Source organism: Hibiscus syriacus, unplaced genomic scaffold (genome assembly GCF_006381635.1).
Source record: "Hibiscus syriacus cultivar Baekdansim isolate YM2019G1 unplaced genomic scaffold, ASM638163v2 tig00111398_pilon, whole genome shotgun sequence".
In the NCBI taxonomy this organism is placed as follows: domain Eukaryota; kingdom Viridiplantae; phylum Streptophyta; class Magnoliopsida; order Malvales; family Malvaceae; genus Hibiscus; species Hibiscus syriacus.
In genome coordinates, this window is record NW_024063081.1 from 2,946,491 (window position 1) to 2,971,450 (window position 24,960).

The 24,960-nt window shown below is 33.3% G+C and overlaps 1 protein-coding gene across 1 annotated transcript; it reads right to left on the reverse strand.

The window, feature by feature from the left end:
- Positions 1-106: 106 nt before the first annotated feature.
- On the reverse strand, positions 107-8,742 carry LOC120161310 (mitochondrial proton/calcium exchanger protein-like). Its single transcript, XM_039171587.1, has 15 exons — positions 8,610-8,742; positions 7,525-8,170; positions 7,135-7,447; positions 6,707-6,853; positions 6,467-6,555; positions 6,196-6,288; positions 5,841-5,967; positions 5,396-5,460; positions 5,125-5,299; positions 4,425-4,619; positions 4,287-4,334; positions 2,177-2,323; positions 1,938-2,020; positions 570-685; positions 107-308 (listed from the first exon to the last, which is right to left on the reverse strand). Exons 2-15 carry the CDS (start codon positions 8,106-8,108, stop codon positions 220-222), a joined length of 2,271 nt encoding a protein of 756 aa, XP_039027518.1. The 5' UTR covers positions 8,109-8,170; positions 8,610-8,742; the 3' UTR covers positions 107-219.
- Between the last annotated feature and the right edge of the window lie 16,218 nt (positions 8,743-24,960).

Below are 24,960 nucleotides of genomic sequence, written 5' to 3' on the forward strand. Positions count from 1 at the left end.
TTCCAAGTATCCACTTTGCGATAAAAGAATATTGTAGGGTTCATGTTTGCTCCACTTGTAATATATTCAATTTGTAGTAGATGACATAAAACCATCATAGCATAAGCTAAAGTCAGGTGCTACCTTATTTCTAAGTTAATAAACAGCAATGTTGTATTAAATTCACTAACGATGGTTCTTCGAAAAAGATTCCATGACAAAATATTCCAGTACCTTTCCCTATGATCTTCCTGCTTCAGCAGTGTCATCCTCAGCATCTTCTGTTTCACCGCCTAATTTGATGAGATCTTCAACTAGTATTTTTCCTTCTGTTGCAAGAAATTCAGGGAAAAAAGTAAAACAAAGGGAATTTAAGGTTTGAACAGTAATGGTATGCAATTACACATGAATATTAAAGAAAAATCTAAGGACCTAAGTTAATAGCCCAAAATAACATTCAACTGTCACATAGAAACCACCACGGTCCAGCCTAATGTAAAAAGAATTTATCTTGCTCCCAGATGTCTGAAATTCTGTGTTTAATGTAATACTACAAAATAAAAAGTGAAAAATTAAAAATAAAATCTGACCTCGATCTATGGAGAGGTTGCTAATAAGCTCCTGAAGACCCTCCTTGCCCAATGTGTCCTTGAGGTACATAGCAGCATGGGCAACCTCCTCAGGAGTTACCTTACCATCATAATCCCTGGCATACAAATGGGGGACACAAAAATTTGACAAAACCCTTCCATTGAAAAAGTAATGCATGATGTGAATGAAATAAGAGTAAAAAAAATAGAATAAGATGGAGAGAAAGGATCTACATTTTATATAGAAAAGTGAACATAGTTGTTGAGAGTGACACATCAATGTATATACTTCAGCGAAGTATGAAAAATGGTTAAGGTCCCATTTGATGCAATACTGTGTCTATAAGAAATTAAGGTGCTTCCCAGGCTGTTTAATTGTGCTCAATGCACTTGAAGGCAGTAGAGATCTTTACAGGAAAGATTTTTCAAAGAAAGCAAATCCAACTTCTGCTTTCAAGAATTGACTTACAAGTTTAAATCATGGCAACATATATATATATATATATATATATATATATATTAACAAAATACTAAAAACGTAATGCACTGAAAGTCACCATTTCATTAATTCGATCAAAGACCCAGGGAGAAAAGCATAAAAAAGTGCATGTTCATTCACACAGCATATGAAGCCAGGTGGAACTAGAAAGTTAACTGAAGAAGGCTGGAAAGCAAGCCTGCAAAGTTTAGATAAGGGGAATACTTCACTGAATGAGTAAAGGCTAGAAAGACATATCCTGGATTCAATCAAAACTTGGGTACATAGGATGTCCAGGTTTTGAACAATGTCATGTTATAAGCCTGGTCTAGCTAAATAATAGGAGGTTAGTCTGAGTGATTTTATTAGGTATGTTTTCGATTTATATTTCATCAAAAGCGATAAATATATTTTCTGATCCTTCAAAGGTTTATTTAACTGAAGGAGACAATTTTCATATTTGACAACTCTGAACCAGGGGAGTAGACAGTCCCAGAAATGTGATTCCAGGTATAGATCTAGCTTAAAAAATGTTATGGTTTTTCTTGTGGGTTCATTTTTCCAGCCATAAAATTCACAGCTAAAAGAATAGCATACTAACATAGCTCCAGCTTTGGATGCACTTTATAAGGCATTCAATATATATGCTGTGATCAGAGATTAAGAGAAAGGCACAAACTCATTCATCTATTGTTGCACCTTTCTTATGTTGATCTCTTTTACTTTTATAATTTAGCAACATTCTTAATTGGTTAGTTTAACAAACATTCCGTACATGTTCACAAAACAGGAATGCATAGACAAGGTGCTGCTTGAAATTCATAGTTTTATGTAGAATAAAAAATCAAAACAAAAACATGCAATTTTTTTCAGAGATGCAATGGACAAACCTATCAAGCAACCGCCATCGGTCTCCAATCTTGGCGTCAACATCATCAATTTCTTTTTCAAGCTTTTGGAGCATAGCATCAACCTGAAATGTGAAAAATCATGTTAACAGGGTTTTGGGGTTAAAATACTGTTTTAGTTTCCAGGTTTAAAAGAGCATATGTTATAATTGACGATGGAGACAATTAATATATTAGAGAACCAAGATTGAAGTTGAAGACTGTTTTAAAGAAATTATTACCCTGTCTATAAGTGCAGAGGAAACTTTGTCACCAATTGCCTTTTGAGCTGTATAGTCACTATGCTCTCGGGCAGCTTGGTATGCCTTCTTAGCTTCTTCTTCAGCTTCTGTACCCTCTTTCTCTACCATACTGTTGTAAAGCTCTACCTGGGAACGGTAAGTGCAAAGAATAAAAAAATAACAAAAGCAACATAAAATTGTTAAAAGAAAAACAGAAAGGAACTCGGTAATTTTAAAATCCTATATAATATCGGAAATATGAAGACAATATTAGGAGGCTTGGATAATATTCAATTTTTTTATACAGGATTTAGGATTATATTATAGTACATATATAGCAAAGATCAAGGGGATTTAATTTTCTCCACATTAAGTGGAAGTCAAATTTGCAGCTCATACGGTGCAAGTGACCAAAGTTGGTTTGTCGAAGCTTAAGAATGAGTTTAAGTAGAGCTTGTGTTCATTTCTTGAATTAAACAACTGAATAAAAATTTCAAGCACATTCACAACATGGAACAAGTTTTAAACGACGATGAGTTTTGATCATTATATTGATCAAGCTTTTGATAAACAGTTTGTAAACAAGGTTGTCAAGAGTTTGGCATTCAATAAGAACATTATGAATTGTTTATTGAGTTCCGATTTCTTCCATAAAAATTGAATCTAACACAGTTCTCATTGCATGTTCGTGCCACATACATCATGCAAATTTAAAGGTTAACAAATATGCAGCTCGATGATTTTTTTGGTGATTATATAGTAAAAAATTGCTGACCTAGTTTCAACTTTGAATCTTAATAGATTGCACTTAATTTGAATTGCAATATAATATCTATGTAAGTAAAATATAAACATTAATAGTTTTAAAAATAGTGCTAATAACTGTTGGTTATCATCACTTATTCAATGAATAGAATAGACATAGTGAACAAAATACAAAGAAAAGAAAGGCTTGCCGTTCGTCAAAATAAGCATAAACTAAATGAATTTTGAAAGAAGAAAACATCTTTCAATAATATCTCTCTTTCAAATTCTTTTTTGAGTCTATCCAAAAGTAGATGGTCGATAAGAAATGGAATGTGGGAAAGGAAAGTGTTTCTCAAATCTCAAATAGAATCGGAAAATCGAGGGGGCCTGGGACAAAAAAAGAAGTTGATATAAGCAGACACTGGATTATATATTTTCACCATACTCTCTTCCAAAAGATCATGGTATTTGCATGTGAGGTGAGTAGAAAGATTAAAGGTCTGGAGGAGCTAAGGCATTATTTCGATAAGTAATGCTTTCTTGAATTGTCTCACCAGGAATTCCGCTTGAACTAGAAGAATCAGGAAAAGAAATACAAGCAAGAAAAATAGACCATTTCTGTTAACATACTTAGTCTATAAGTCCCTAAGGAGTTCCACATGAATTGAATTTCTGTTGCTCTTCTATCTTTCCAACCCATTTATTTTACTTACTCATGAAGTCCTTGTCTTTCTTCTTCCTATCTATTTTCACTCCAATCCCTATTTCCCCCTTTCCCTTTCCTGATCATCAGGGACTGACTTAAAAATACCCCATTCTCCTATGTTCTCTTTAGCCCGTTTTATAGGGCCAACGCATGTGGGCTCCTGATTCTTAGCAATGGGTTTCACGTATTGTGCAATTAATTGCCCATTACCTATAAAGCAGAAAGTTCATGATTGGTCCTTTAAATGTTTTCAGGTCTTATTTTTGGGGGCATGCACCTGCAAGTGGATAAGCTTCATAAGATTAGCTAAGATGAGGTTGATGTTGAACAGTTTCCAGAAAGCTTAAAATGGATTTTGTAAGTTTTGAGCTTGTTAAAGTTAAGCCAACCCAAGGTTGAACCTCATATTGGCTGGGCATTTAAAGTCACAAAACATAATGTTTCTGACCTATGCATCTCAAATCAGCTTTCATAAAATGAGCATGCATGATTAATAATCTGATAACAATTCACAAGACCACCTACTGGAAACCTTGACTAATTACACACATGGATAAAATTATACCAAGGAAAGAACTATGTCTCCTGATAAAAAGGAACGGAGATTTGATGAAACAATAAATAGCATATTCTCCACAAACATTCCGCACTAAATACCTCTTTCTTGACAAGTCTCAGAAACTCTTCACGCTCCCAGCTAACTGACTGAAAAAGTAGTAGCAAAGTCTAGAATCAGAGAAAAAGGCATCAAATATAAGATACAAAATAGGAAGTGTTATTACAGCTGGTCCTTACAGATGCAGAAGCTAAAACAGCTAATGCCCGGCTGAGCTCGCATAGCTGCTCATGTTTCTCCAATGTTTTTGCTTTTGCTAATTCGTGTGCTTCTTTTGTTGTGGAAACAGTCATCTCTTCCAGAGCCACATCCTTTTGTTTGCTAATAGATTCTTTCAACTTGGCTTGTTCCTCTTCCTCCTCCTCTTCTTCCTCCTACACATTTGGTTATTCAAATATAAGTAAGAAGTCCACACACATCAAATGCAAAAGAACTAGAATCTGAGATCTAACACTCTCAGATATAAATGTCTATAGTAAATCAAAATCAACTTGTGTGCTTTAAAACATGCAGGGAAATTAAGCACTGCAATCCTAATCCCAATCCAAAAGCTAGGTTTTTGCCAATAAAACCTCTAGATTTATACCTTCTATTTTTCATTGTAATCCACCTTGGCATCAGCCCATATTACATGAACTAAAAAATGATTTTTTTTTGTCTTTGTGGATAGTTAACATAAAATAAAATGATAATTCATTCAACACAATGTAAATGTGTTTTTCTTTACCAGTATCATATAAGAGAGCAAAGAAAATGAGAATCATATAAAGGACAACAAATCTCAAGGCTCGGGAAAAGAATGTGGCTATGGAACGAAAAACTGTTTTCCTCTCTTCTAAGAGATTGCAAAATCACATAAAGCATTAAAGCAGGAAAAACCTTGATAAGTTCTTCCTGCATTTCAAGGAATTCCAACTTTCTCCTCCTTTCTGAAACAGAATCTTCAGATGGTAAAGCTGTAACCCCAACAGAATCGACAACCTCATCCGGAAGAGAGGAGAGTGTTGCTTGAACAGCCTCCGCTGGTCTGACTTTTCCAGACACAGCGAATGCTCTGTACAGAAAAAGAAGAAGGGAATAAATTTCTGAATGCAGTCAAAGTCAAATAAAAACAAAACAATAATAAAAAAACGTGTTCATGCAAAGTTACCTAGAAAGAATCAATAGAGATGAGGGCAAGGAGTGATTGAGAGATAAATCCAGCCAATCACGCAACTGTGAAGGAGAATAATTATTCATAAACAGGATAAGATACATTACACAAAATCCTATAAGTAGCAGTGATTAGAATTTGAATTAGAAAACTAGAAATGAGGTTCCAAAACAAATATTTTAATCAAAATACAATCCTACTATCTAATCAGAACTTTATACATGAATGTATGTATGCATGCATGTAGGTATGCCATAAAATCCTACTGCCGTTAACTATTGCGAAAGAAGAATAACAAATTGTTGTTCTTTTGTTTAAAGCTCCTCATACTAAACCAAATTAGCCACATTTTGTAATATCCTTGAAAATTTTTCGATAATCTTCTTAATGAAGCCACCTACTTTTTAGTTGATTGAAAAGATGGACAAGGTTGAACACTAACCTGTTGCCTCATTTCCTCCACTGAAAGTAATCCAAGTAAGTCCCGCTCTCTGCAAGCTTGTCGAAGCTCTGCTTCTGAAAGGGACTCCACACCCTCAGCTTGAATCATCTTATCGTCATTCTTGATTCTGCAAAAAGCATATAAATATTAACAATTCAAATTTTCAAAAATCAAGCAAAACTGAAATTGTGCAAGTTTTTCCCCCTTGCTCATGACACCTTCCTGATTCTTAAAACAAGCATTAGTTTTTTTTATAAAGCAATAATGATCAAGACAAAAAACTTAGTTCAAACTGTGTCAGCTAAGCAATTTAAGTATCATGTAAACATCCCCAAAATAGAAGGCGGAGTCTTACTCTTGCAGTCTTCTCCGAAGCATATATCGTAAATATGCATCAGTACCATATGGACTGATACCCATATATTTGCACATATTCACTAAACGAGGCCTGCAACCAACAAAGGAAGCAACTAAAATCATCAAAAGTGTATGGAAATGGAAACAATACTGAAAGACACAACAAATCCCTCTTTTCTTATTCCATTTAAGAGGAAAGAACATGCACGCACATCCATTGAAGAGATGAAGTGTGGGATAACTAAGACAATATCTAATGTAGTACGAACCTGCTAATATTGTCTAAAGTAAGTTCATCATTAAACAACTTGGCAAAGCCTAAAATTTCATCATTGGATACACCTGCACCAGTTCTAACCTGTTCATATACAATAATGAATCACGCATCAATATCTTTCACTTAAATGAAAAACCAAAATAAATTTTCCCAAAAACCAAAACAGGAGAAAGAATCAGCTTCCTTTTAGTTTTATCCCATGAAGAGTAAAATTAAAAAGAGAAAAAGATACCTTGTTCATAAACTCATCAAGATCTTCTGCTGTCTTTTTAACATCTCCACTTCGTGAGTTTTGGATTTCTTTTGCCATTTCTTTCACAGTATCTTGAAGAAACTTTGCATATTCTATCCTGGCATTTAGCCGTCTTTTCAATGCTTCCTATAGGTTAAGCATATCAACTGAGACCACAATCTTACTTTACATGTATAATAAACTCAACTTCAGTGGATTGTTATTAGAAACTTCACAAAGTACTATTATAAAAGGCAGACAGCCACAGTAATAAAAACATATTCCTTTCTATCATAAACAATCAGAATGATCAAGAACACCAAGTTAGCATAAATTGGCTATTTCTAAAGCCATAAATACCACAAATAAGAATGATAATAAAACCAGATAAATGCTTCATTAATGGAAAACCGCAAGGAAACAATTACCTGTTCTTTCATCTTGTCCTGGAAAGTTGAAGGTAACATGTTGGGAAATAATTTCAAAAATACTGGTAGCAAGAACTCCATAAATGGGACTATGATAAAGACAGCAAAAGGAACTAGCCTAAAAATATCAGCTGTCGTCCTAGTAAGCTGTTGTCTTTCCCTTCTAGAAAGACCCTTCCCACTAGCAAGTTTTACCAACAACCTTGAGCTTATCCTAACATCAGCCCAAAGTAACTTTGTACCCAACCAATAATGTTGCATCGTAGATTTAAATTCATCCTTCCAATGGCGAAGCTTCTTTGCCCAGTCTTCTCTGTAGAACGGTATAAAATAATAAGTATCAAAGCAATTACATCAGTGCAACCATAAACAAACTAGAAAAGTTTAAACCTGCTCATAGAAGCAACAGCTCTCAAGGCAGGTTCAATGCCAAGAATCATAGCCCATAGTTTCTTGATGAAAGGTTGTGCACTTTTGTTGAAGTCCTGTACCTGCTTAGCTTTGGCTTTGGCTTTCACTGTACTCAGACCTTCAACTGCTTGATCACATTCCTCGGGCGAAGCCTCCTTCACCTTTTTAGAAGCCAGTTGTTCATTCCCATGATTATCAGGTTTACCAGCAGTGGCAGTCGAAGCTGAACGCACAGACTGTGAAAACCATCGGACTCCCAATGGAAACTCAAATTCTAAATTTCCCACTTGATAACCCAAGCTTGAGATTCCAGAAGAGTTACTCCTACAATGTTGTGCTGCTAGAAAATTTGATAGCTCATTTTTTAGAACTGAAGGTAAGACGGTTTTCTTAAAATCAGAATTAGGATAAGGACGGCTTGCAACCAAGAGCGATCCTTGTGAATCCTCGGATGTAAATGATTGTCTATGCTCAAAACTAGAAAAGCCCCAAATCAGGGAAGTAAGTCGAGTTGGGGAATTGTAAATGTAGCTCCTCCTCCTCAAGATTACTCTAGAAGACATAATCAAATAATTCCAGCCTTATCAATACAAAAAAGTGACCCAAGCAATTTGACTTAGCCAGTCTGCATATAAAAGATAGAAACGGAATGCATTACACGTGAAAACACTTTACTGTCAGCAATAATAACTCGGAAGATTGCACAAGCATAATATTGTAATTCACACACAACAGTTACCATACCCAGTTCAAAATCAAAGAACATCACAACAATATACTAATACAGACCAGAAGGGGGGAAAAGAAAAGGGTATTGCCCCAACAACGTGAAATAGCCTTCTTATTATTCATTCCCACTTGTTAGGTGGAGTTTTGCTGAATCATTTGAGACAAATCTTAATCTCCCTTTAAGATCTTAAAATACCATTGATTAAAATCCCCTATAGCATAAACGAAAGAAAAACTATACTTGAGATGACTGAAACCGAGGATTGAGAACCATAAAATCTGGAGATATGCATAAACTTAATGAAACAAGATGTGAAAGGATGAATGAAACATACCCTTTAAAGAATTGAAAAAAATGGAAAATCTGTAAAGAGTTTGTTCGCACAGAGAAAACGGTAGCCGAGTCAGAGACAGAGAACGAGAAGGAGCTGGAGCAGTGGAGAAGTTGACGGTTCTTTACTGTACAAGTATTTAGACTGTAAAAATGTAGGGGTAAGAAAGGGTAAAATATATAAATGGTCACTAAAATATTAATAAATTTCTTTTTTTTATCACTTAATTTTAATAAGTAACTAAATAGTCACTAATATTATCATTTATAAATCGTTGTCGCAGTCACATAAATCCCGTGGCTTATATAAATGGATGTTAATCCTAAAATTTTGTTCCTGTCATTATATATGAATTTATTTTGTTATTAATATATATGTTTCCATTCTAAAAAATATAGGTGTTCATCTGATTAATTCAGTTACCGACCGAATCAAATTTCCATTAATCGTGTTAACTTAACTTTTTTTTCTTAAACCATTAACTGAATCGATCTTTAAAAAAATATTAACAAAATCAAACAAAGTTCAGTTAATTCGGTTGATGATGAATTATATGAATTTTTTTATATACTTTTTTTAGTTAGATTAATTTGAATTTAATAGAATTATTTTTTTATTTTGGTTAAAATATAATTAGGTCTTGATAATTCGATGGGTCTAGTGTGGTTAAAAAATAATTATATATTAATTTTTAATAGATTGGAGCTTAAAATATGTATTTAATATATAATATATTTAATATTTTCGGTTAATTCAGCTAATTAACCGATTCCGAATTGAATTAATCGTTAGTTGAATTTTTAAAATAAATTAATTGTTTTCCCACCGATCTAATTTAGTGACCGACCTTTTTAATCAGACTAATTCAATTCGATAAGTTAATTTGATTAAAACTAAAAAAATAAACACCCCTTTTAAAAAAATATTTTTAGTTCCGTTACTTGTGTATAAATATGTTACTGGTGTATAAATATGATACAACACATTTAGAGTATTGAGTTGGTACTACTTGACCGTCCGTGTGAACTTTCATTTAGGAAAAAGTAAATTACTTGAGATAAAGAAAAACTAAAGATATAGTTTGTGAGACAATTGATTTATTAGACCATTAGGGAAATAATTTTCGAAACCTTTAACGCCCAAAAGAATATAGTTTGGGAGACAAATATTTTATTAAACTCGTAATTATTATTTTTTTAACAATTCTTACTTAAAAATAAATAATAAATAATTTTACTCTTAGTAAGTATTAAATCTATAACTTAAATGAGAGACGGGTATTAATTGAAATCTTTTAACCATATATTGTACGTATTGTTGACATTAAACTTGTAATTATTTGATAGTTATAATACCTATGATAAATAGTATAATTAGATATAAGTTGCGTATGCAATCCATTTTATGTGAGTTCATGATACAGTGTGAATACATTTCTCTTGTGTGTATTTGTCGTCTAAAACTATATCTCTCTTACTCATGTTATGCAATTCATTTGTTATTCGAGTCTTACACTCACTTTAGGGTTATTTGTTAACAAGGATAATAATTTTAATGATATTTCTATTGATCAACGGTAGATAATGAGAGATTGATTTCGATGCTTCATTAATAATTAATAATTATATCATATTTATAAAAGAACATTAAAATATATATGTATATTGATAACCAAACTCATAAATCACAATGAATAGTTTATATTATATTGGATTTCTCATATTTTAACGGTACTTTTTGTAATCTAAATTTTCATCCTAAATCCCCTATGTTTTATTTTATTTTATTTGTTTCATTTACTAAATATAATTATTATCAATCTTCGTGAATATGATCTTACTAATTGCTATCTATAAATATTATTATAATATTTTATTTTATTAGATCCAACACCTACAAATTATATCAACAAAGCATATAGTTTAACTCAAGTGGTGGTTGGTATTGACACATTATAAGACGAGTAAAACTAAACATACATTAAAAATTAGTAAAAAAAAGCTAACCAACTACTAAAGAGAACAGAAAATCTAAAATAAAACTTGTTAACGTAAGATGAAAAACTATAAAAATTAATTACAGTAAAAAATGTTATAGATTTATATATTTTTAGGTTAAACACGATAGTGTTTTAGATTGAATAATATTTTAGATGAAAACGAACAAAAGCACAACAAACATGTGAGCGATTTGAATAAATTTCTTCCTCATCATTTAGGTCCGTTTGTTTCTCTGAAAATGTTTTTCAGAAAATATTTTCCGTAAAATGAATTACATCTTTTGAAAACCATTTGTTGGAAAATATTTTTTGGTGTTTGGAAGATGTTGTGTAAACTATTTTTCACTAGTTGATAAAATTTTTAGAAATTATTTATTGCAAATATAAACTATAATACATAATATTATTTATTATAAAAACTTAATATTTTTTATTATTTTAAAAATATTAGAATAATTTATTTAATACTATTTATGCCAATATTATTATTAAAATATTATTTCTATAGTTTTATAAATAAAAATATTAACTCTAGTATTTTCTATTAAAATAAAAATATGATAAATTATATTGAATATTTATAAAATTGAAGAAAACGTTTTTTGAAAAATATTTTATGTAAAACAAACAGACCCTTACTTTCGGGATCGAGGTAGAATCAAATATTTAAATCTATAAATTAAGAGAGACAAAAATTTTATTTGACTAATATTTAAATTAATAATGACTTAAAATATTATTCTACTAAAAATATTGAGAGGCTACAATCCTTCTTCACCCGACAAATAGCTTCCTCCCTATTTGTTTTATCGTTTTTATCGTCTTCTTTATTTTTTTCGTCGTTATGTTTGGGCGTTTTTCCCGAAAAATCACCAGTGATCGGTATGTTTACCGATCTAACACCAGTCAGATTATATTTTCCGAACTAACACCCTTTGCAGTAAAGCGCGCCCCCTGCACCGCGCTATATGCTGACATGAGATACACGTGGGTATAGCGCAGATCAGGGTCGCACCTTACCTGTGTATCTACCACGCGTCAGAAAGGCGCGCCCCCTGCCCCGCGCTATATGTTTAATTACCCCCATACCCCGACGCTTCACACCCCAAACCTCCCTATAAATACCCCCATCCTCAATCACTTTCATCACACCAAATATTCAATCTTTCGTACGGAGAGTGCACGATTACACTTGAGGATGTTGCTATACACATGGGGCTTCCGGTGGATGGGGATGTTATATTAGGGATTGTACAGGGTTCCTGGACTACTTTGTGACGGGAAAATCTAGGACGTCTCCCGGAAAGTTTTAACGATGGTCTGATACCGTTAAATTGGTTAGATGCCGATTTTCAGGAGTTGAGCGATGACGCGTCTGAGGATGAAGTTAAAATATATGCACAGGCATGCATACTGCAGCTGATAGGAGGGTTGCTGATGCCAGACAAATCGCGCAACCAAGTTCACTACATGTGGTTGCGACATCTGTGTGACTTTCATCTGGCCGGATCATTCAGTTGGGCCTCGACAGTTTTGGCTTTGCTATACAGGGAGATGTGTTGAGCCACTGACTACAGGCGTAATGCTATCGACAGTCTTGGGCATGGTATCGATTGCCCTTTTTATGTCCCGTTGTGAAGAACCCATTCGTATTTTCACTACTCTTGAGGTAATTATAAAACTGATTCCGTATATTAATAATTTTATAAAGCGTATAATAAATTTTTTTCCTTTAATAGGTGGTCTACTGATAGGAAAAATCATCAAGAGCTACCTGATGATTTAGAAAGAATTAGAGTGCTAATCGATCAGAAGGCCGGCACACATGTATGAATTTTAATGTTTAAAAATCGATTTTAGATTATAGTTATAAAATTAGATTATTATTTTGATAAAAATTATATATATTTGTTTTAGTTTGAATGTGTGTCATATTCTACTGATGATGTGAGGACAGTGATCCCACCTGAGTTGAGGGGCCCATCAGATGTTTGGATGGCGATGGTCCCCTTGATCTGTTATGCGACCGTCGAGTGGCACTCCACTGATCGCGTGCTCCGGCAATTTGGTTTTTTTCAACCAATTCCGGAAGCACCTCGCAATATGGACGAGTTGCATAGCACAAATAGACGTGACAAGACATATACAGATTGGCTGGTGAGGCATCATGAGTGGGTCGTGTTGTGGGAGGATCGACATCGGCGCCTTCCCCGTAGAAAGCCCATTTTACTTGACCTCTTAATGGTTATTGACGGTTATTATGAGTGGTTCAACAGTAACAGAAAACTGTTTCTGCTTCCCGATGATGCACGAGGACAGGCATTTCCGCGACGTCAATAGAGACATTCACCGACACAGCATTATCGTCCCCTGACTCGTGGACGGAGAGTAGGTGCTTCCGGTTCATCCTCAGCTACACCAGTAGGACTTTCACAGCAGCCACCGTATCCAACGACTTACATACCGCAACCATATATGATGCCGCCACTACCTTTTTATTACCATATGCCGTCGCCGCTGCCTTCACCTGGTTTTATGGCCCCACCGCCGCCACCATCACAGATGACCCCTCCTGGAGGCTATTACGGGTCTATGTTTGTAGATTCAACTTGGGGTTCATATACTGGATATTTGGCGGGTTCAGCCTCATCACCCATGGTCGCAGCACAAACACCTCCTGTACAGTTTTCACACTCAGCGATGTATGGGTTTTATGAGTTTTCCCAGTTTTCGTAGGCCGGTGGGATAGTCAGTCATACACCTCCATGGTCCTTATTTTATGGAGGTGCTTTATTGTCATCAGCTTCTCATCAACCTAAAGTATATACTCAGGACGACGACGACGACGATGATGGTGATGATGATGATAGCGAGGAGTCACAACCAGTGATACGAAGAAATCCTCCTCGAGACCGACAGCCACCGCCCTGCGGAACACATTCGCGTCGCAGGCATCGATAGATTTTGTTTTTTATTATATTTGTATTTAGTTTATTGGACTTTTTAATTGTAATTTTTTATTATTTCTCATTTAATACTTACTTTATTTTGTTAAATTTGTTTGACTTTTTAATGTATTTCAGTTAATTTTGTTTATTACCATTTAATATCAGTTATTGTAATTTGGTTATCATTTACCATTTAATACTTATTGTAAGTTTCTTGTGTTTAAAATTATTTTGAAGTACCAAATTGTTATGAGTTTGATAAAATTTAATGATTGTGTTCGATAACTTTCTTAAGTTTGTCACTTATTATCTCTTTTATTATAATCACATATAATGCAAACGTCCAATCTCGTATTATTGTATCATTTTTTTAATCTTCATCAGTGATTATCGAATGACATTAACTTGAAGTGAATGCAAATTTAAGTACAAGAATTATTATTTGATAAACAAATACATCATTTCCTCGTCAATTGTTACTTGATGGCAACAGAAGTGGACATACTTTTTTAGTTTGTTCTGGGTTTCTACAATGCCCATATCTTCTGTCTAGTCTAGATCTTTCTCGAATATCCATATCATAATGAATTCGATTGGATTTTGGACGACCACGCCCCCTCAATAAACTCAGATTTGGTACAATCGGAAGTCAATCTTGAACCTCATTAGGGTCTTTGTCATTACCTATGGGGGAAACTCAAATTCTTATACCTTAAAAACTTCAGATAGTAGGTATACGGTATCCACAAAATGGTTATAGTCTTGACATGTATGCGATAAAGCTGCTATCACATGAGAGCATAGATACTTCAGAGCTTGAAAAAAAAAAACCGCAGTCGCACGTTCTGTCCCTTAGAGTTACTCTTAACGACACAGCTTCAATCCCTTGAAGAGGTCGCGACAACTATGTGACACGAAACATTTTATGCCTTCTAGAGAAGCTTGTTACAGACATTCCATTTGATGTAGAATTTTTTTTTCTGTAGATCTGCAACTAATCTAGAGTGATAGACATGACCGCCTTGCATCCAGGTTTGAGCTTGTCCTCCGAATTTCGCAAAAAAACGCCCCCAAACGAAAATATATAGTATTTACCAAAGCTCTACCAAGTGACATGCACCCTTTAAGGTTGAATTGGTTGTCTCTGCCAAGTTGGTCATCATGTGTCCATATCGATATCCACCATCATATGCGTTCGTCCACATTTCTTTATCGATGAGGCTGATGTAATCGTATCCTTCCTTGTAACATCCCAAATCAGGGTCAGTGACTAAATAGTAAATTTTGAAAGTTTTGTGTTCAATTTAGAAATGAAATTTAAAAGTCCTGGGATTTAAGTAAAGAATTTTAATATTGGATTAAATAGCAAAGATGGATGAACTAAAGGGGCAAAATGGTCTTTTCATGGGAAAGATTTTTATCTTCCTTTTTGAGTATTATAAACGTGGGAGATATGAGAGAGTTCCAGACTTCTCTTCTTCATTCTCTTCTTTTCCACCGTGAAGCCATAAGCAAAGGTAAGTTTCTTCATTAGTTGATTATTTGTTCAACTAAAGGTTTGGTTATGATTATTGGATGATAATTAAGCTTAAGAAAAGCTAAAACCATCTTAAAAAACAAATGATGGTGGAATTAGGAGGGATTAAAGATTAAGAGTTTTTGAATGAAATTATGGAATAGAGTTCTTTACTCAAATTGGAAGATAAATTTGACTTGTCAATGGTTGAATTAAGAGATATGAAGTGATAGAATTGAATTTAGAACAAGAAAAAAAATTAGTGTGATTCTTGAATTATATGTAGAGAATTAGATTTTGAAGTTAAAGATGTATTGAATGAGTAGTAATGAGTTTAAGCATGTATATGTAAGTTAAGAATAAGAAATGGGATGATATATGAAGTGTTTGAGAGGAAATGAAGTAATTTTCGTGCTGAAAAATGATTTCTGGGTTAGGGGGAATCGGTACCCATTCAAAGGGGTACCGATACCCTCTCAAACGACAGAATTCCAGAATGTCATGAGGGTATCGATACCCTCAGTAGGGAATCGATACCCCCTAAAAGAAAACTGTGAATATGAGTTTAATAAGTTCGTTTAAGTTACTAGTATCCAATTACAAGGTGTAGGTATCTAATGATTGCCTCAAAATGTACATTTATGTAGATTCTGCGCGTAAAGAAATTCCGGAACATTTGGCAAGTAAGATCGATCAAGGGAAAGATAAGAGATTGGAATTGACTAGTGAGGCCAAGGTGAGTGCATACTAGTGACATATAGTGTTTAATGGAAATAAGACTTGCGATGAGTCTATTTCCCAGAGTAATATGCATGAAGTCATAGACATGATTATGTGTTGGTTATAACTATATGTGATTATATGCATTACATTGATTGTATGTATGCATGACTAAAGATAATGATATGCTTTGTATATGCTATATGATTTATGTAAGACTTTATTATGTAATAATAGAAGAACATGGAATAAGTTATATGATAGAGTCATAAGAAATGAAATGAACATGAGAGAATAAGATAATCAAGTATAAGTCATATGATATGGTATAAGTGATTATACGAGAAATGTTAGGAGACTCTAAGAGAATAGTATGAATTCGTGGGTATAAATAAGGATACATAAGTTATATAGAGAAGATTGATAAATTAAAAGAAACTATGGTTTATGTATTAAAGTGAAGAGCTACACAGTTTTATTTAAGAGTATTGTGGAAGTCATGAGAAATTGAACTAAATAAATAGATGGTTTATGTGAGTGAAAAGGGAAAATGATATAAAATAAGTTATGAAATTATAGGAATATAGAAGATAAGTCGAGAGATGTAGGGAAATAGAAATAGATGTTTATTAAGAGTCATAGGAGAACAAATATATGTAATATGATAATGAAATATAAGACTATGTGGATACATGGTTATGAGATAAAATATGTAATAATAGGAAAATATGATGAAAGTGAGTTTATAAGAAGTGATATGAACTAGGTAAACATGAGTTGGACAAGTACATAGTGGTATGATTTATTATGAGAATTAGTATAATGGAGCTATATGAAAAGATTATAATGAATATATGAAATTGAATTAAGTAAAGAGATTAAATTAGTACCTAAATAAAAATACTATTAAATGATATATGTTTAGAAATACGACATAATTTATAATCTAAGGGAATACAAATAAATGGAGCATAAGGTAGATAATATGATATCCATTATTATATCTATATGATATATGTCATCAGGTAATATGAAAGGACTCTGAAAATTGATATAAGCTATGAGAAAGTGTTATAGGTGTTTCTATATGTTATATGAAGCATATATGATCATATGTGAACAAGATATGATATGTATGTTTATATGAATATCTGAGAAATGATCTAAGCTATATGATATGATATATGTGATTATGTGCACTTTGGGATATATGTTATATGATATGGATCTAGGTAACTACGTGAGAAAGTATATAAGCTATGTGACATGTAAATGTGACTCTTATGAAAATGTTCTATGAGTAATTAAACTATGTGTTATGTGAAAGGATAAGTATAAAAGAAAATGCCCATGTTATGTGTCTTGAGAGCTAGGGGTATAGTTGGCATGCCAAGAGTTGAGGGTCTACACGGTCCTTCGGGACATATATGTATTCTTTGGAACATGTGTGAAGTCTGGTGAGACACATACTTGATCCTTGGCATGTGTATATGATTCTTAAGGAATGATATGTGGTTCTTCGGGACATATATGTATTCTTTGGAACATGTGTGAAGTCTGGTGATACACATACTTGATCCATAGTATATGTATATGATTCTTAAGGAATGATATGTAGTCCTTATGGACATTATTTTATGGCACTACGGTGCAATTCTACGCGGCACTCCGGTATAATTCTACGTGGCACTTCGGTGCAATTATACGAGCTGTGGTGACAGCATAGTACACAACCTCTATAGACTCGCATATCTATAGTTCTCACATGTGTACATGGGCTTTGAAAAGATAACATAATTTGATATAATGATATGTGTATTTATCGTGACATGGTAGAAGTGCATATATATCTTGGTGTTATGAGAACAATGTATGTGATATATGTATATGATTTGTGATATGATGTGTGCATGATATGATATATGTGTGATATGGGTTATGGTATCTGTTACATAATATACATGAATATATGTTGATGTATATGTAAATGAGTTGTATAATTTGATAGTATAAAACAGTCATGCATGATTAGTGGGTATGAATTCCATTAGATGTGTTTTCTTTATGCCTCACTAAGTCATCGACTTAGCGTGTGAGTGTTTCACACGCAGGTTACAGAAAGTGAATATGGAAGCTGTGAGGAGCAATACATGTCAGCATCTCCCTTACAAGATTTCAGATCAGAAAATAGATGAGTTAAATGATTTTTGTTATTTTGAATATAGTTGGCATGTACTAATTGATTGAGTTAAATATGCTCTGATCGATTTTGGTTATTGTGGTCAAATTATGTAACTAAACTGCTTTTACTCTAAGGAAAGTTTTAAATTTTCTTTGAATTTTGTCAAGAGTCAAAGTTTGAAAAGTCAATGTGACACCTCAGACTCGTATCCGGGTCGGGTACGGGTTAGGGGGTGTTACATTAAATGGTATCAGAGCTAAGGTTTAGCCGATTCTCGGCATAAACCGAAGTCCAAAGTGTCATAAAATGTGTATATGCCAACATAGAGTGAAAAATTTCTAATCTGATAGTGTAAGGAGTATGTTGTCTTGCTAATAGAATAAGAATAGTTTAATACAGTAGAAATCCGATCATGATAATTTCGAAGTAAGTGAAAGGTGATATTCCTGACTGTGATAGCTATTCACCTGCCCTGGCCAGGCAGGATGAAGAGCGGACACCTCATGAAATGCCTAGTAAGATCAAAAGTTGATTTCAGAAAGCTGAAATCATATCTGAATAATGATAGAAAGTTTTCATTGTTTTGAATCGGAAACACGATATTGAGTAGTTTTGTTATTATGTGGATAAGTTAGAATATGGTGAACAAGTGTCACTATAAGATTGTTAAAAAGATCAAAGGATGTGGTGAGTATTTGTATAAGAATTCAAGAATAGATGCATCAGTGACAAGTGTATAAGAGATATGGAGATAGAGTTTATGAATTTAAGACAATTGGATAATATTGTGTATAAGCAAGAGTGTGGCTATAATAAGGGTTTGCATTCTAGATGAAAAGAGTTAGCTTTGACTAACCAGATTATGTGATGGAAAATGTCTGTGAATTATAAGATTTTGAGATATTGTCAGAACAGAAAAACCAAAGATGAGGTGGATCTGGATACAATTGTATATTTGGATCATAACAAATGTGGATTTGATAAGTTAAGTAAACTATTGCTGAGATAATTCCGACTGGAATGAATGTATTTGAATGATTCGATGAATGTTTATGCTTTAGGTTGGAATAATTGGTGGTAACTAACATAATTATGTGATGGTAAGTGTATCAAAGGTAAAGGATTAGAAGATGATGTCATGGTAAATTAATTAAGTAGGGTGTGAATTGAGACACGATTATGTATTTTGATCACGAAAATGTAAGGTAATAGAGGAAACAAGAGAATAATATTGTATACGGATAAGAGTGTGGGCTGGATAAGTGAGTAAATTGCACTGGTTGGATTTCAACTGAGAAAATGAATATGATTAGTCTGATTAGGGCTTATGCCCTAAATTGGAAAAGTTGTGACTGATTAATTGTAATAGTATGGATAATAAAGTTATAAGATTTGAAGAAAATATAAAGTTAAGTTAATCAAGTATGATGTGGATTTGGATATGGTTTTGATCATATAAATATGATGTAGGCAAGGAAATAAGTATTGGTATGTTTAAAAAGGAGCTTTGAGGAAGAAAATACAAGTACAAGAGATGGTAAAAAAAATGAGATTATGTATAAGTAAAGCAAATTATCAAATTTATGAAGATGCGATGAAGATCAGTAATCAGGGATAAGTATAAACGATATGAAAAGAGTATGAGAGCCTGAAGAAAAAGATGTGATCTATGTTATAAGGAGATTGTGATGTTGGAAGGAATGAAAGAATAAAGGGATAGGAAAAGACAAAGATGGAGGTTAAAAGATCAAGTAAGACAAGAGGTATATTGAGATATAAGTTATAAGTTGATATTGAAATAATACAATTTTCAATTATTAGAAGAACGAGAATGGGTGATTATTCTTTGAACAAATACGTAAGAGTTATATGAAAAGATTGTGTGTATAATAATACTTACAAGAATTAAGAAATGAGCAAAAGCTTGATTTATATGCAAAGCACATATAGAATGATGGAAAAGATCAATTGATCCATAATAGTGAGGATTAAGGATTTGGTGCTATCTATATAATGAATAATATTATATGGACTTATAAAGATGTGGACGTATATGAAGAATTGAGTATGGGAAAATGGTAGGTTGTAGAGGTGGCAGGAAATATTAAGGGAAGCAACATGAAAATATTAGAAGACGTGATATTATAAAGGCATGCAGTGAAAATTCGAGGACGAATTTTCTTTAAAGGAGGGAAGATTTGTAATATCCCAAATCAGGGTCAGTGACTAAATAGTAAATTTTGAAAGTTTTGTGTTCAATTTAGAAATGAAATTTAAAAGTCTTGGGATTTAAGTAAAGAATTTTAATATTGGATTAAATAGCAAAGATGGATGAACTAAAGGGGCAAAAATGGTCTTTTCATGGGAAAGATTTTTATCTTCCTTTTTTAGTATTATAAACGTGGGAAATATGAGAGAGTTCCAGACTTCTCTTCTTTTCCACCGTGAAGCCATAAGCAAAGGTAAGTTTCTTCATTAGTTGATTATTTGTTCAACTAAAAGTTTGGTTATGATTATTGGATGATAATTAAGCTTAAGGAAAGCTTAAATCATCTTAAAAAACAAAGGATGGTGGAATTAGGAGGGATTAAAGATTAAGAGTTTTTGAATGAAATTCTGGAATAGAGTTCTTTACTCAAATTGGAAGATAAATTTGACTTGTCAATGGTTGAATTAAGAGATATGAAGTGATAGAATTAAATTTAGAACAAGAAGAAAAATTAGTGTGATTCTTGAATTATATGTAGAGAATTAGATTTTGAAGTTAAAGATGTATTGAATGAGTAGTAATGAGTTTAAGCATGTATATGTAAGTTAAGAATAAGAAAGGGGATGATATATGAAGTGTTTGAGAGGAAATGAAGTAATTTTCGTGCTGAAAAATGATTTCTGGGTTAGGGGGAATCGGTACCCATTCAAAGGGGTACCGATACCCTCTCAAACGATAGAATTCCATAATGTCATTAGGGTATCGATACCCCCAGTAGGGAATCGATACCCCCTAAAGGAAAATTATGAATATGAGTTTAATAAGTTCGTTTAAGTTGCTAGTATCCAATTACAAGGTGTAGGTATCTAATGATTGCCTCAAAATGTACATTTATGTATATTCTGCTCGTAAAGCAATTCCGGAACATTTGGCAAGTAAGATCGATCAAGGGAAAGATAAGAGATTGGAATTGACTAGTGAGGCCAAGGTGAGTGCATACTAGTGACATGTAGTGTTTAATGGAAATAAGACTTGCGATGAGTCTATTTCCTAGAGTAATATGCATGAAGTCATAGACATGCTTATGTGTTGGTTATAACTATATGTGATTATATGTATTACATTGATTGTATGTATGCATGACTAAAAATAATGATATGCTTTGTATATGCTATATGATTTATGTAAGACTTTATTATGTAATAATGGAAGAACATGGAATAAGTTATATGATAGAGTCATAAGAAATGAAATGAACATGAGAGAATAAGATAATCAAGTATAAGTCATATGATATGGTATAAGTGATTATACGAGAAATGTTAGGAGACTCTAAAAGAATATTATGAATTCGAGGGCATAAATAAGGATACATAAGTTATATAGAGAAGATTGATAAATTAAAGGAAACTATGGTTTATGTATTAAAGTGAAGAGCTACAAAGTTTTATTAAAGAGTATTGTGGAAGTCATGAGAAATTGAACTAAATAAATAGATGGTTTATGTGAGTGAAAAGGGAAAATGATATAAAATAAGTTATGAAATTATAGGAATATAGAAGATAAGTCGAGAGATGTAGGGAAATAGAAATAGATGTTTATTAAGAGTCATAGGAGAACAAATATATGTAATATGATAATGAAATATAAAACTATGTGGATACATGGTTATGAGATAAAATATGTAATAATAGGAAAATATGATGAAAGTGAGTTTATAAGAAGTGATATGAACTAGGTAAACATGAGTTGGACAAGTACATAGTGGTATGATTTATTATGAGAATTAGTATAATGGAGCTATATGAAAAGATTATAATGAATATATGAAATTGAATTAAGTAAAGAGATTAAATTAGTACCTAAATAAAAATACTATTAAATGATATATGTTTAGAAATACGACATAATTTATAATCTAAGGGAATACAAAGAAATGGAGCATAAGGTAGATAATATGATATCCGTTATTATATATCCCTATGATATATGTCATCAGGTAATATGAAAGGACTCTGAAAATTGATATAAGCTATGAGAAAGTGTTATAGGTGTTTCTATGTGTTATATGAAGCATATATGATCATATGTGAACAAGATATGATATGTATGTTTATATGAATATTTGAGAAATGATCTAAGCTATATGATATGATATATGTGATTATGTGCACTTTGGGATATATGTTATATGATATGGATCTAGGTAACTACGTGATAAAGTATATAAGCTATGTGACATGTAAATGTGACTCATATGAAAATGTTCTATGAGTAATTGAACTATGTGTTATGTGAAAGGATAAGTATAAAAGAAAATGCCCATGTTATGTGTCTTGAGAGCTAGGGGTATAGTTGGCATACCAAGAGTTGAGGGTCTACGCGGTCCTTCGGGACATATATGTATTCTTTGGAACATGTGTGAAGTCTGGTGAGACACATACTTGATCCTTGGCATATGTATATGATTCTTAAGGAATGATATGTGGTCATTTGGGACATATATGTATTCTTTGGAACATGTGTGAAGTATGGTGAGACACATACTTGATCCCTAGTATATGTATATGATTCTTAAGGAATGATATGTAGTCCTTATGGACATTATTATATGGCACTACGGTGCAATTCTACGCGGCACTCCGGTGCAATTCTACGTTGCACTTCAGTGCAATTATACGAGCTGTGGTGACAGCATAGTGCACAACCTCTATAGACTCACATATCTATAGTTCTCACATGTGTACATGGGCTTTGAAAAGAGAACATAATTTGATATAATGATATGTGTATTTCTCGTGACATGGTAGAAGTGCATATATGTCTTGGTGATATGAGAACAATGTATGTGATATATGTATATGATTTGTGATATGATGTGTGCATGATATGATATATGTGTGATAGGGGTTATGATATCTGTTACATAATATACATGAATATATGTTGATGTATATGTAAATGAGTTGTATAATTTGATAGCATAAAACAGTCATGCATGATTAGTGGGTATGAATTCCATTAGATGTGTTTTCTTTATGCCTCACTAAGTCATCGACTTAGCGTGTGAGTGTTTCACACGCAGGTTACAGAAAGTGAATATGGAAGCTGTGAGGAGCAATACAGGTCAGCATCTCCCTTGCAATATTTCAGATCAGAAAATAGATGAGTTAAAATGATTTTTGTTATTTTGAATATAGTTGGCATGTACTAATTGATTGAGTTAAATATGCTCTGATCGATTTTGGTTATTGTGGTCAAATTATATAACTAAACTGCTTTTACTCTAAGGAAAGTTTTAAATTTTCTTTGAATTTTGTCAAGAGTCAAAGTTTGAAAAGTCAATGTGACACCTCGGACTCGTATCCGGGTCGGGTACGGGTTGGGGGGTGTTACATTCCTCGTTCTTCGCCCGTAAATCTTGAAGCATTGATTTAAACGTTCGAGGAAGTAGTTCGTAACCTGATAAAAAAATGTATAACTTACTAACTTGCTTTCTTTGCAAAATTAAAACGATTGAAAGAAAACAAACTACATCAGTTTCACTTACCCATGCACACAATTAATTGACACTCATCATTCTTCTTGTGCCTTCCATGGTAGTTCACAGCAATGTGTCGGAGACAATACCTATGTTGGACAAAGGGTGGTTGCCACATTAGACCCAAAGACTCCATTGCTGCTTTGATCTCAGCTCCGCAATCTGAAATGACATATATTTTCCCTCGTGATAATATGTGCACGTAAATTTCGGAGGAAAAAAGCCCAAGAATTTGTATCTTATCCTTCGACAAGAGCAAAAGCAACTGGAAGAATATTTTGATTGCCATATTGGACAACTGCCAATAATAAAACTTGCTTGTATTTTCCATACAAGAAAGTCTCGTCGATCTGGACCACATTCTTGCAATATTTGACAGTATTAACACAATGTGGGTAACTCCAAAAAACTCGGTAGAATTGACATCGATCATGAAGAACTCTATCATTATGGTATGCATAGGAGGTTTCAAAGACCACAATTGTCCCAGGATTCAACGTCCGCACCAGTCTAAACCAACCTGGAAGTTCGTTGTAAGATGCATCTCATTTGCCATGAAGTTTGATAATGATATTTTGTTTTTCCAACCAAGCTTTTTTATAGGAGATAGTGTACCCATACTGCGATTGTATAACTAAAATCAACACTGCAACAGCTATATGAGAGCTTGTTTTTACCATGGGCATGATGGCTTGTCATATCATTTCAGAGTCCAAGTTGGGATGATCTTGGTTGACCCTTCCAACACAACATGTGTGAGGATTGTTGTATACTTTAGTTCCCATATGTTGTTTTTCCTCTTCATTTTTGATACGTGAACTATCCAATTGCATCCATTTTCGCGTCGGGCACAATAACATACATATTTTTCGGTCGTGGATCAGTTGACTCTGGACTGAATAGAATTACGGATATTGTAATTTTTTATAGCCATCACCGCTTCTTCTTTGCTTGAAAACTCCACGGCTAAAGACAACTCACCATTATTTATTGATGAGTAATATCCATAGTCACCGAGATGTGATATATCCACAAATTCTGGCCCGTACATTGCACCATAATCAGCTTCATAATGTGTGCAGGAGGGTCAGTTGTGCCACATTTCCTAGAACTTCATCATCATCGGAGTTGAATTACGGTGATTCTGGGTGAATGAATAGTCCAGTCTCAGCACCATCCACACCAGGCTCATGAAGCGGTTCTTCTGGTGGAGATGATGGTTCCTCCATGTGCTCCACA

What these genes read in the sequence shown, in the direction of transcription:
- LOC120161310 (XM_039171587.1), bottom strand. Translation starts at nt 8,108, where the DNA reads ATGTCTTCTAGAGTAATCTTGAGGAGGAGGAGCTACATTTACAATTCC. An exon ending in TTGATGAGTTTATGAACAAG is followed by an intron (nt 6,556 to 6,706) that starts GTATCTTTTTCT and finishes GTATATGAACAG; the next exon opens with GTTAGAACTGGTGCAGGTGT. An exon ending in TCTCTATTGATTCTTTCTAG is followed by an intron (nt 5,300 to 5,395) that starts GTAACTTTGCAT and finishes TTTTCTGTACAG; the next exon opens with AGCATTCGCTGTGTCTGGAA.